Source organism: Carlito syrichta, unplaced genomic scaffold, assembly GCF_000164805.1.
Source record: "Carlito syrichta isolate Samal-C Ts95f unplaced genomic scaffold, Tarsius_syrichta-2.0.1 Scaffold306749, whole genome shotgun sequence".
NCBI classification, from domain to species: domain Eukaryota; kingdom Metazoa; phylum Chordata; class Mammalia; order Primates; family Tarsiidae; genus Carlito; species Carlito syrichta.
In genome coordinates, this window is record NW_007250845.1 from 279,427 (window position 1) to 293,181 (window position 13,755).

The 13,755-nt window shown below is 43.2% G+C and overlaps 1 protein-coding gene across 4 annotated transcripts in view; it reads left to right on the forward strand.

The window, feature by feature from the left end:
• Nucleotides 1-13,755, forward strand: part of SNW1 (SNW domain containing 1) — a 41,632-nt gene that overhangs the window by 643 nt on the left and 27,234 nt on the right. For 3 of the 4 annotated variants that reach the window (XM_021715154.1, XM_008063328.1, XM_008063329.1), the window contains exons 2-3: nucleotides 3,917-4,070; nucleotides 10,003-10,164. In XM_021715154.1, the coding sequence (XP_021570829.1) occupies nucleotides 3,917-4,070; nucleotides 10,003-10,164 (316 nt within the window). The remainder of the gene's footprint in view (nucleotides 1-3,916; nucleotides 4,071-10,002; nucleotides 10,165-13,755) is intronic. The other variant, XM_021715155.1, reaches the window with a different exon arrangement.

Here is a 13,755-nt window from a genome sequence, read left to right on the forward strand (position 1 = left end):
TGGACGAGGATTCCTGAAAAGGGGTCGGGCGCCGGCCAGAGACGTCGAGCGGGCCACGGGAGGGGCCGCTGTCTGCTCTCAGGCGCCGCCGCTCCGCGCTTGAACTTCGGATCTTGGAATTTCTCGCTCGATGGAACCACCTGAGTTTTGCTGTTCCCGGTTGCCTTGGTAACCGTGTGTAACGCGCTCGCCGCCTTCGAGAAAAAAGAGGCTTTCGGTGGGAGAGTCCAAGAAGTTAGGCAGCTGCCACTAGTCCAAGGCCTTGATGCCCCATCTAAGTAGAAAAACTTTCCATGCGAGTTCCACGGGAAAAGACCGGTGTTTGAGAGGGTTGCAAGGAACGTCATCGTTTCAGGACATCAGCTTAAACTGCCCCCCCCAACACATTTCATTTTCGTTTGAATCCTAAAAATGTTTTCATCAAAACATTCTTTAGGGAATTACTGTTGGGTGCCTTGCTGTATTCCAGGGGGTGTGTTAAGGGAGGGAAATCTGACTTCGGCAGCAGGGAAGATGGGGTTTGAGGCGTGTAGCTTTAAAACAAAGAAGAACAAATGGCTCTTTGTGTAGTTCCAACCTTAGTGCAAAAAGATTGAGGTGGAATGAGCTCAATGGATTGGAGAGTTTCCTTTAGTAAATGTTTCAGGCAGCAGATATTTGTGCGTCCCCTAGGTGCCAGGCACTGTGACATAGACTAGTGGAATTATGAGGGAAGGCCTTGTGGAAAAGGTGGAATTTGAAACGTACATACAATTTCTAGAGATGTCCTGGGTATTGTGTGCTTAAAACTGGAATGGTAGAATGCAGTCTTTAAATGGCCAGTCTTGGGGGCTACTTAGCTTTCCATACCATCTAGTGTTCCTCGATATAGTTTGTAGTGTCTTTTATAATAAACCAGTAGACCTGTTTTCCTGAGTTCTGTGAGCTGTCCTAGCACATTAATCAAACCCAAGGAGGGGATCCTGGGAACCCTGGTCTGTAGTCAGTCAGTCAGTGACCTGGACTCACTGCTGGCATCTGACGTGGGGACAGTCTTCTAGGAGTGAGCCCTCAACATGACATTATCTGACATTGTCTCCAGATAGATTGCATCAGAATTAAGTTAAATTGGAGGACATTGAGCTGGTGTGCAGTAGAGAATTGTTGAGAATGCTTGCTTGATATGTGGGGGAAAACCCTCACACATCTGGTGTCAGAAGTGTTGTGTGTTGTGTTGATTGTTGAGGAAAATAGTAAAAGAATCTGAGTTTGTTTTCCCATGTCTTCACATTTCCTTTCCTTATGGAGCTTATGTTCAGTGGGGGCAGAAAGACTGTGTGAATGAAACAAATCAATAATGCTATTTCAGGTAATAAGTGCTAGGATAATAAAATAAGGGGTTAGAGTGACTCAAAATTTGAGGTGAAGTGGCAATTTTGGGCAAAGTGATCAAAAAGTAGCTCAAAGGGATGTAATTGAGCAGAGACAGGAGTGCTGAGATGCAAGCTGTTAAAAGGTCTGGGAAAGAGTTTTCTATAAAAGCATATGAAAATGATTCTTAATAAATAAATAGAATATCTTGTGGCAGAGGGAGTAACACATGTAAAGTTCCTGAGTTTGTGTAAGCAAGGATGAGAGGGCTGTAATGACATAAAGATGGTGAGTGCCAGAGGTCCAGAGAGTTTCTCCTGCAAACATTTAAGGAGTCCTGCTGTGAACTAGATGATGCCTGGAGCATTAGGGATGAAAGAAGTATGGTTCCTGCCCTTCAGTTGCTCAGTGTAGAGAAGGAAGGATGGGAAATGAAGAGATGATTGCGGTTCAGTAAGACAGATGTTCTAGTGGTATAGATAAGAGGGTCTATGGGAGCAGAAGTAGGGCACTGACCTAACGGGCAGTCATGGAATAGCCCTGAGTAATCAACATTTATGGAACATGTGAAGAGCATCTCACTATGCCAGCTGGTTTTTGGATTTTATCATTTAATACTTATAAGAACCTTATGAAGTAGGTACCTTATGATCTGTCATTACAGATGACCAAACAGGTTCGAAGAGGTAAGTAACGTGTCCAGGTTAGTAAGTGGCACAGGCAGGATCTGACCCCTGAGCTGTTAGCCATCCCATTACCTGCTTCCCCAGACTGAATTGGATCCTTTTGATCCGTGCTGTCAAGCACTTTGCTTTCTCCTCATCACTTAATATAATTTTTAGTTACGGATTTGTGTGATTGATTGTCTCTCCCCTGCAAGACTGTAAGCTTTCTTTCTCAGTTTATAGTATCATCGTCTACCTAGCATAGTGCCTGCATCCAAATGATCAATAAATATTTTTGAATACATGAATAATCTCTAATGCTTCTTCCAGTATGTTTACTAGCCAAGAATCACAAAGGAACCTGAATTCTGTTTCCCATATTCATCTGTTGAAATCCTTTTGTGGTACTTCGGGTATCCCTATAGTAATACTTATAATACTTAAAAGTTAAGAATGGTTTAGCCGGTCTCGGTGGCTCAGCCTGTAATCCCGTGCCTTTGGGAGGCTGAGGTGAGTAGATTGCCTGAGCCCGCGGGTTCGAGACCCGCCTGGGCAGCGAGACCTCATCTCTACAATAAATCAAAAAATCAGCTGGGCGTGGTAGCGCATGCCTGTAATTCCAGCTACTTGGAAGGCTGAGGTGGAAGATTCGCTGGAGCCCAGCAGGTCGAGGAGCGGCCACTGCACTCCAGTCTGGGCGACAGAGTGAGACTCCAACTCAAAAAAAAAAAAGGATGGTTTAGTGGAATAAACCTGATTAAATAGTAAGTTGCATTTTCAGGGCTTCTACTTTGATTCTTTGACCTCTTACTTTTTTTTTTTTTTCCGTTTGGATTTCTCACCCTGTCACCCAGGCTGGAGTGCAGTGGCACACTCAGTGGCCATTGCTGGGCTCAGGTGACCCTTTGACCTCAGCCTTCCAAGTAGCTGGAACTACAGGCATGTGCCACCATGCCTGGCTAATTTTTCGATTGATTGTGGAGATGAGGTCTCACCAAGTTGCCCAGGCTGTTCTTGAACCCGTGGACTCATGCAATCTTCTCACCTCAGCCTCCCAAAGTGCTGGGATTATAGGTGTGAGCCACTGTACCCAGCTGACCTCTTAAGTTTTAATTTTCATTCTAAACTAGATATCCTTAGGAAAATGTGCTTAGGGTCTCACTCGGTTGCGCTTATCTTCAATATACAATTTGTATTTATTTTATCCACCTCTTTGTTATATTCAGTTCTGGTCCTGAATGTATTGACACTGAAGTAGTTAAAAATGAGATAAAAATAAAGTAGTTACAAATAAGGAGTATAGGCCGGGCTTGGTGGCTCAGCCTATGATCCCAGCACTTTGGGAGGCCGAGGTGAGTGGATTGCCTAAGCCCGTGGGTTCGAGACTCACCTGGGCAACTTGGTGAGACCTCATCTCTACAATAAATCAAAAACTAGCCGGGTGTGGTAGTGCACACCTGTAGTTCTGGCTACTTGGAAGGCTGAGGCGGAAGGATCGCCAGAGCCCAGCAGGTTGAGGCTGCGGTGGCCGGGAGCGTGCCACTGCACTCCAGTCTGGGCGACAGAGTGAGACTCCAACTCAAAAAAACAAACAAAAAAACCAAATAAGGAGTATAAGAATAACAAAGATATATAGAAAACCATACACTGGACAGTTGATCCCTGGGTAATTGTGAATGTGTACTTGCTTGTTATAAGAAAAGAAATGCAGAAGCATAAAATTTTAATAGTTTATCTACTATGTGGAATAGCTACTAATTTTGATTCTGGACATCATTTCCCTTTGCCCTAGTCAAATAATTTTACTGTATATGTTTTTGAATACTTCTTTCTTTCCACATATAATAAAATGACTGTTCTTGAATGCCATAAATTCTGACTTTTATTATCTTTGCTTATAGCTTTTTACCTGCACCTACTCAGCTATCTCAGGACCAACTTGAGGCTGAAGAAAAGGCAAGATCCCAGAGATCACGACAGACCTCCCTGGTCTCTTCCCGAAGAGAACCTCCCCCATATGGGTATCGGAAAGGCTGGATACCTCGGTTATTAGAGGTAAATAGGAGTCTTCGTTTGGATTTATTATGGCTGAAATTTATTATAGTACACTAACATAAATCCTAGAACCTGAGTGTTAATGTCAATATGATAGAAATTCTGATTGTGAGCTCTCAAGACATACCCCTGCCTCTAAAAAGTTATCTTTTTTTTTCTTTTTGCTTATTATCTATCACTGCTGTATGATCACTAGGGAGTTGTACCATTTTGTCTGTTCTTATGTCAAACTATTAAGCATTTACAAAAGAAACTAGCATTTTCTAAATCCAGGAATTATAGCATATGGATAATAATGGGAGAGAGATAAGAATAAAAGTGATGAAAATGGATTTCATGTGGGCTCCCCCTTCTTCCTCTCAATAATACTATATAACCCTAAAGAGACTACACTCCTCTAAGGAAAATTGCAATAGCACTTTTTTTCTTGATTTCTTTTTTGTTGTTGTTTTCTGAGTCAGGGTCTCACTCTTTTGCTCAGGATTGAGTGCAGCATTCCCAGTTCACAGCAGCCTTGACCTCCTGGGCTTAAGTGGTCCCCCTGCTTCAGCCTTCTGGGTAACTGGGACTATAGGCACATGACACCATGCCTGGCTAATTTTTTTATATCTTGTAGAGATGAGGTCTCACTATATCGCCCAGGCTGGTCTTGAACTCCAGGACTCAAGGGATTCTCTCACTTTTGCCTCCCAAAGTGCTGGGATTACAGACATGAGCCACTGTGCTTGGCCCCTTTCCTGATTTATTTCTCCTCACTTGTTTTCTTATCTTCAATTTGAGAATGTTAATACATGCCTGATACACAGATTAGATATATTTTAGGGGTTATAAGAAAAAAAATTTGGTTGAGAGGCATTGAGGGGAAAAGAAGAATCTGGAATAATTGTTTAATATCTCTAGCTTGTTTCCAAAGAGCAAAATACCTTGGCATCACCTATTCTAAATACTTGGGTTAGGCCGGGCACAGTGACTCAAGCCTGTAATCCCAGCACTTTGGGAGACTGAGGTGAGGGAATCGCCTGAGCCCATGGGTTTGAGAACAGCCTGGGCAACTTGGCAAGACCTCATCTCTATAATAAATTTTTAAAAATTAGCCAGGCGTGGTAACGCGTGCCTGTAGTTCTAGCTACTTGGAAGGCTGAAGCAGAAGGATCGCCTGAGCCCAGCAGGTCGACGTGGGGTGGCCGTGAGCATGCCACTGCACTCCAGCCTGGGCGACAGAGTGGGACTCCGACTCAAATAAATAAATACTTGGAATCCTGTATATCAGTCTAAAATTCCTTTCCCTAATTTCAGGGCATTCTTCCCGTGCTTGACCTCTTTCTTATTTGAGACTAAAATATTTTGGGTCCCCAAGACCTTCTTCACTTTTATCAAGCCTTTTTCCTCTCCTCCTCCCAGTATTCATTCTGACTCCTACAAATTTTCCTTCTCCATGTCCCAAGGAATGTATCTGCCCTGTTAAAAATCTCAAGTGCTGACCAGGCTCAGCCTGTAATTCCAGCATTTTGGGAGGCTGAGGCAAATGAATTGCCTGAACCTGGAGGTTCGAGACCAGCCCAGGCAACTTGGTGAAACCTTATCTCTACAATAAATAAAAAATTAGCCGGGCGTGGTAGGCGTGCCTGTAGTTCTGGCTAACTGGAAGGCTGAGGCGGAAGGATCGCTGGAGTCCAGCAGATCCCTGCTGGGGTGGCCATGAGTAGTGTGCCACTGTACTCCAGCCTGGGCGACAGAGTGAGACTCCAACTCAAAAAAAAAAATCTCAAGTGCTTATACCATTCACTTTTGCACTCAGTTATTATTGTGTTGTCACTTTATTCTTTCCTAATGTGGCTATGATTTTTACTTTACAAATATGAAGGACTCTTACCTTTCTTCATGTATGCTAAGTGATAATCATAGTATTTGTCGAGTTGAAACATGTTACTTAGACCTCTGCCAGAAGCCATCTGTGTTCTTAATCTCTCCTGTGCTTCATTACCCTGCCCGCCGGACTCGTATTTATTTTTGAGTTGAGTCTCACTCATTTTGCTGCATGTATCAATAACTGATTTCTATTTATTTATTTACTTGAGTCAGAGTCTCACTCTGTTGCCCAGGCTGGAGTGCAGCGGCGTGCTTATAGAACCTCAGCCTTCTGTGCTCAGGTGATCCTTCTGCCTCAGCCTTTCAGGTAGCTGGACCTATAGGCATGTGCCACCACACCCGGCTAATTTTTTGATTTATTATATACATGAGGTCTCACCAAGTTGCCCGGGCTGGTCTTGAACCCCTGGGCTCAGGCAATCCTCTCGCCTCTGCCTCCCAAAGTGCTGGGGTTACAGGCTTGAGCCACTGTGCCCGGCCCTGCCGGACTCTTAAAAGAGTCTAGAAGACCAATACCCAACTAGATCAGATCTTGTAATGTTACAGTCTGTCCTTTTTGGTTTTTTCCCTCAGCTTTCCTGTGGTCCTTATGACTTCTTGTGTGTGAAGGCCAGTCTTATTACAGTTATTAAGGGTTTTTGTTGTTAGTTTGGTTCTCTCTGATAGTGTAATTTGTGAGAAGCAGAGCAGAATAAAAGATCATCAAGGAGTTTTATCTGGGACAAAAGAGGTAGTGATTGGCATTATCTAACAGAATTGAGTATCTCGTTTAAGGCATTATAAATACTCTTTGACCTCTCAGTAGATTGCAGAATGAGGATGGCAGATATCATCTTACATCCAGTGAAATCTCATCCTTGCCTTTCAGCATTATGATGTTTGGTTGCTATTAGCTTTTTAAAGTCTTACTTGACTGTCTGAGGTTTCATATATTCTGGTGGAACAGAACAATTTATTTGAAAATCAAGCACAAATGGCAGCTAATCTGGAAATGCCATGGATGCTTCTTGAGGGGAGTGAATGTTCTGTGGAAGAAGGCATTTTGTTCTAGTTTTCAAAATAAAAGCTGTGATTTTCTGGCAAGCTTAATGATCGCATAATGCTACATCCACATTTCTGAAGTGCTTATTATAGTTGAAGAACTTTAGCAAATCTGAGCATGTCAGATTGATGGTGTGGGTACAGGAAGCACTTTTCTTAGGAATGCTTTAACTAGCTCTGCCTAATTTACAAGAAAATGTTTCTCTCAGCTTTATTTTGTTGGGGCTTTAAGAAAAGAAAAACCGGGGTGTGCACAGTGGCTCACGCCTATAATCCTAGCACTTTAGGAGGCGGAGGTGAGAGGATTGCCTGAGCCCATGGGTTCGAGACCAGTCTGGGCAACTTGGTGAGACCTCATCTCTACAGTAAATCAAAAAATTAGCCGGGCATGGTGGCACATGCCTGTAGTTCCAGCTACTTGGAAGGATGAGGCAAAAGGATTGCCTGAGCCCAGCAGGTCGAGACTATAGTGGTCGTGAGCATGCCACTGCACTCCAACCTGGGAGACAGCGTGAGACTCTGACTCAAAACAAAAACAAAAACAAAAAAACTTCAAACCTAGATGGGACGCAGTAGCTCATGCCTCTAATCCCCACATTTTGAGAGGCTGAGGTGAGAGGATTGCTTGAGCCCAGGAGTTCAAGACCAGCCTGGGCAACACAGCAAGACCTCATCTCTACAAAAGAATTTTAAAAATAGATGGACATGGTGATGTGCACCTGTACTTCCAGCTATTTGGGAGGCTGAGGAAAGAGGATTGCTTGAGCCTAGGAGGCTGCAGTGAGCCATGTTTGTGGCACTGCAATCCAGCCTGGCTGACAGAGTGACACCCTGACCAAAAAAAAAACAAAAAAACACCTTTCTTAACCAAATAAAAATAATGTACCTAGAAACTCACATATTTTAGATCAAATGGAATATTGCTTAATAAAATCTTGTAAAAGTGAACATTTTCATTTCTTTTTTTTTTTTTTTTTTTTTTTTTTGAGTTGGAGTCTCACTCCATCACCCAGGCTAGGGTACAGTGGCACACTCACGGCCACCACAGCCTTTACCTGCTGGGCTCCAGTGATCCTTCCACCTCAGCCTTCCAAGTAGCCGGAACTACAGGCACGCACTACCACACCCAGCTACTTTTTTATTTATTGTAGAGACAGGGTCTCACCAAGTTGCCTGGGCTAGTCTCGAACCCGCGGGCTCAGATGGTCCACTTACCTCAGCCTCCCAGAGTGCTGGGATTACAGGCTGAGCCACGAGGCCTGGCTATTTTCATAATTTTAAAAATAAATCCCCAGAGTGCTTAATTTTAATTGTTTCTTTTTGTTGGAGTCTTACTCTGTCACTCAGGCTGAAGTGCAGTAGCACGCTCCTGGCCACCACGGCCTCGACCTACTGGGCTCAGGCGATTCTTCCGCCTCAGCCTTCCAAGTAGCTGGAACTACAGGCCCATGCCGTGATGCCCAGCTAATTCTTTGATTTATTGTAGAGATGAGGTCTTACCAAGTTGCCCAGGCTGGTCTTGAACCTCTGGGTTTAGATCCTTACATCTCTACTTCCCAGAGTGCTGGGATTACAAACGCAAGCACCCGTGCCTGGCTAATATGTTCTTTCTATAATTTCTTAGTAGTACTGGTTTGGTTGTTTTGAGCTAAAAGAAAGATATTTCAGAGTAGTAGAAAATACAAAGCTTTTTGGAGTCAAAATATCTGGGTTCAAGTCCTGTATATGCTTGCATAAGATCTTGGGAAAATCACTTAATTTTTCAAAATCTGAATTTTTTTCCATTTGAAAATATGAGACAGTTGAAGAGTTACAAGAATTAAATAAGTGTAAATTATATTTTTTTGTTTTGTTTTGTTTGAGTTGGAGTCTCACTCTGTCACCCAGACTGGAGTGCAGTGGCCACTCCCGGCCACTGCAGCCTCAACCTGCTGGGCTCCAGCGATCCTTCCACCTCAGCCTTCCAAGTAGCTGAAACTACAGGTGGACGCTACCACTGCCCGGCTAATTTTTTTGATTTATTGTAGAGATGAGGTCTCGCCAAGTTGCCCAGGCGGGTCATGAATAAATTATATTTTTAAAATTAAAAGATATTGGTTGGAAAAAAAAAAGATACTGGGCATAATGGCTCTTGCCTATAATACCAGCTCTTTGGGAGGCAGAGGCAAGAGGATTGCTTGAGCCCAGGGATTCAAAACCAGCCTGGACAACTTGGTAAGACCTTGCCTCTGCAGTAAATCAAAAAATTAACCAGGTATGGTGGTGTGTGCCTATAGTTTCAGCTACCCAGAAGACTGAGATGGAAGGATTGCCTAAGCGCAGGGGATTGAGGCTGCAGTGAGCCATGAGCATGCAACTGCACTCCAGCCTGGGCAACAGATTGAGACTCTGACTTAAAAAATTAAATTAAATTAAATATTGCTAAATTTTTAAGAACTGCTTTAACGTAGTATGTATAACCAAAATGAAAATCTTTACCTTGTCCTAAACATTTTGCCTAGTTTCTTCCTGCTATGTATATAAAATCAGATGTCTTGCCATGGCCTAGAAGCCCCTCTGTGGTCTCGTGTCTGCCTGCCTACCCGTGTAACCTATGCCTCTGTTCTGCTGTCCTCAGTGCTGTCAGCCCCACTGAACTCTCGTTTTCTGAGATGTGGCAGGCTCATTCCTGCAGTAGCGCCTTCACACTCACTGTTTGCTCTGCCTAGAAAATGCTTCCCATGACTACTTTCTCATCTTTCAGGCTTTAGCTTACGTGTTACTTCTTCACAACCACCATATGGAAAGGGGCCCTTCTTCCCAGTCTCTGTAGTACCTTCGTGGTACTTACCCAGAGCCAGAGAGTATGTTTTTATATCTTTTCCTCCTGGAATGTAAACTCCAAAAGAGGCAGGGAACACTGCCATTATCTCTAGCATCATTGTAACAAGGACTCAATAATTATTTGTTGAATGAATGAATATACCTTGAATCACAAGTTACTATTAAATATTCTTTCTGTTTGTTTATTTTTAATACATAGGATTTTGGAGATGGAGGTGCTTTTCCAGAGATTCATGTGGCCCAGTATCCACTGGATATGGGACGAAAGAAAAAAATGTCAAATGCACTGGCCATTCAGGTGGATCCTGAAGGAAAAATTAAATATGATGCGATTGCTCGACAAGGACAGTCAAAAGACAAGGTAATCCTCTGCTTTTTTTGTTGTTGCCGATAAATATTTTAGGAAGATTTTTTTTTTAATTTTGTGGAAATGATTTCTTTCTTATTGTTTGGATTATTGTTCAAAGTAGCAGTGACTGGGCATGGTGGCTATAATCCCAGCTACTTGAGAGACTTGGGTGGGAGGAGGATCACTTGAGCTCAGGAGTTCAAGACCAACCTGGGCAACATAGTGAAATATCATTTCTACAAAAGAAAAAAGCTAGCCAAGTATGGTGATCCTTGCCTGTAGTCCCAACTTCTCGGAAGACTGAGACAGGAAAATTGCTCAAGCCCATGAGTTCGAGGCTGCAGTTAACCCTGATCATGCTACTGCACTCCAGCCTGGGTGACAGAGCAAGATCCTGCCTCTATAGGGAAAAAATAGTAGCAGTAAAATATACATAGGCTAAATTGAGTATGACTTTTTATTTTGAACTCTCTAACTTGGCGATATCCTGTTATATACTTAGGGGTTTTACTTACTGGTTTTACTTTTTTTTTTCTGAGTTGGAGTCTCGCTGTTGCCCAGGCTGGAGTGCAGTGCATGCTCATGTCCACCGCAGCCTTGACCTGCTGGGCTCAGGCCATCCTTCTGCCTCACCCTTCCAAGTAGCTGGAACCACAGGTGTGTTCCACAACGCCTGACTAATTTTTTTTTTAATTGTAGAGATTTTTAAAAAGACCAGTTTAATTACTCATACTGGCCTTGAATTCCTGAGCTCAGGCAATCCTCTTGCCTCTGCCTCCCAGAGTGCTGAGATTACAGGCGTGAGCCACCGCAGTTGGCTTGGTTTTATTTATTTATTTATTTATTTAAGTCAGAGTCTCACTCTGTCACCCAGGCTGGCGTGCAGTGGCATGTTCCTAGCCACCCCAGCATCGACCTGCTGGGCTCAAGCGATCCCTCTGCCTTAGCCTTCAAAGTAGCCTGAACTACAGGTGCATGTTACTATGCCTGGCTAATTTTTAAAAATCTATATATATTGTAGAGATGAAGTCTTACCATTGCCCAGCTAGTCTCGAACCGCTAGGCTCAGGCAATCCTCTCGCCTTGACTTCCCAAAGTGCTGGAATGACAGGCTTGAGCTACTGTGCCTGGCCGGTTTTACATTTTTAAGACAATTATTTTATGGTACCAACATTCTAAAATGCTAGATTTTTAAAAAATATACAATCTCAGAGCCCTAAAACATTAATTTAATTTTGTCTGTAGTCTCTTCTGATTCCCTTCATGTATGAGTCCTTACACAGATACATATTTTCATTTGAATATAACAAATTACACAGACTCCTTTTGCCCTAGATTAAGTGCAAAGCTGGCATTTTCCATCTGTATTTAGGATGCCCTGCTACAAAGTAATCCAGAGACAAAAATAAAATTCACTTAAAATAATCACATCACAGAGCAACTATGCTTAGGGCCAAGGAAATATTTTTAAGAAGACCTAGTTTTATTCCCTTGTAAATAAATACTCAAGATAGAAGTAAAAGATCTTTGGAATTGATGATGTTGGGAAAAATACTTGGGAGCCTTCAGTACCTAGCCTTACCTCTCCCCCAGCTGTTTTCATTTTGCCCTATAGAATAGTCCTAACTACCTGTTCTTAGCGCCTGTATTATGGCCGCTGAGCTTTTAGGGAAAACAATTATGCAGTCGTGCACATTTATATTTCCTATTTCCGCTCAGTTCCCTTGGTACTTCTACCAAACTTTAATTTCTGCTCCTGTCAGCCTGTCTCATCTTTAGCGGGTGACTTCTGCATCTATATGAATATTAAAGACTTGGGAAAAATTGTCAGTTTTCTTTATCCTGCTCTTGTCTTTTTCCCTTGTTTCTGTAAGGAATTCCTCCATCTGTCAAAGCCTAATGTTTCAATGTGTATTCTGATCTCAGCCCCTTCCCTTTTCTTCTCTAGCTGCCTCTATTAGTTTTATTCTTGACCGCATGGTGGCTCACACCTATAATCCCAGCTCTTGGGAGGCCTAGGCAGGAGGATTGATAGCTTGAGGCCAGGAGTTGGAGACCAGCTTGAGCAACATGACAAGACCTGTCTCTACACACAAAAAAAAGCCTGATGTGGCAGCATGTACCTGTTTGTAGTCCCCGCTACTTGGGAGACTGAGTCTGGGAGGTCAAGACTGCAGTGAGCTGTGATCATGCCAGTGCATTCCAGCCTGGGCAACAGAGTGAGACCCTGACTTAGGAAAAACAAAGTTATCCTTAATTCCTCTCAGGTCTTTCCCTGCTCCACCTTTGCTGGTCCTTCTTGTTAGCATTCAAATGTGCTTGCTTTTCTTATCTTCTGAAATAAAACTTTTCCCTGAGTATCTATCCCCAGTGTTCCCTCAAGCTATTCCCTAATTTATGCCTAATTTTCTTACTTTCCTTCAAGCTTCTTGCAAGAGTTGTTTTTGCCCTCACTACTTCTTCACCTTTCTTTCACTCTTCAATTCACTGCAAATGACCTCAAGTTTGCTGAGATGCTCTCTGGCAGAAAAATCTGCAACACTTTTGTTTCACACCAGTTTCTCTTTTTTTTTGAGTTGGAGTCTCACTCTGTCGCCCAGACTGGAGTGTAGTGGCCGCTCGCAGCCACCTCAGCCTCACCTGCTGGGCTCCGGCAGTCCTTCCGCCTCAGCCTTCCGAGTAGCCGGAATTACAGGCATGTGCTACCATGCCCGGCTGATTTTTTGATTTATTGTAGAGATGAGGTCTCGCTGCCCAGGCGGGTCTCGACCCGCGGGCTCAGGCAATTCACTCACCTCAGCCTCCCAAAGGTGCGGGATTACAGGCTGAGCCACCGAACCCGGCTAGTTTCTCTTTAACTAGTGTAATTCACTGCTTCGCTTCAGTTGCACTCACATGTTGATGTCTGTCTGCTCTGTGTCTCTAGCCCAACTTTGTCTGCCGAGCTCTGGTCCTTATGGCTTATTGTCTACAAGAGCTAGTCTATCTAGAGTTCTCTAAAGTACTACTTAACCAGATTAAAAACTAAGTACATAATTTTCCATGTAGTCTACCTGTTGTATTCTCTTAACTCAGTAAATGGTAGTAATATCTTTCTAAGTGCCTATGCTGAAAGCCTGCGATTCTGTTTCTCCTTATTCCATTGATGTCTTAAAAAATTACGCTAGTAATATATTCTCATGGTAAAAGATACTGTGTGTCCCATAAGTAAGTACGGTCCTGCCTGCTTTTCTCCTTTACTCTTGAGAGGTAACCGCTGATACTCCACTGAGGAATATCTTTCCAAACTTTTATTGTGGGTGTAGATATCTCTCACTTTGCATATATATGTATACACTTACAGACTTTTTTTGGCATGAGTGAGATTTTTAACTCATAATTTCCTTTGACTTGCTTTTTTAAAATTTAACCTGTTTTGAGTTTGTACATATGAATCAACTTCTTTTTTTTTTTGAGTTGGAGTCTCACTCCGTCGCCGAGGCTGGAGTACAGTGGCACACATGCTCACAGCCACCCCAGTATCGACCCGCTGGGCTCCGGCAATCCTTCTGCCTCAGCCTTCCAAGTAGCTAGAACTGCAGCCACGCACTACCACGCCCGGCT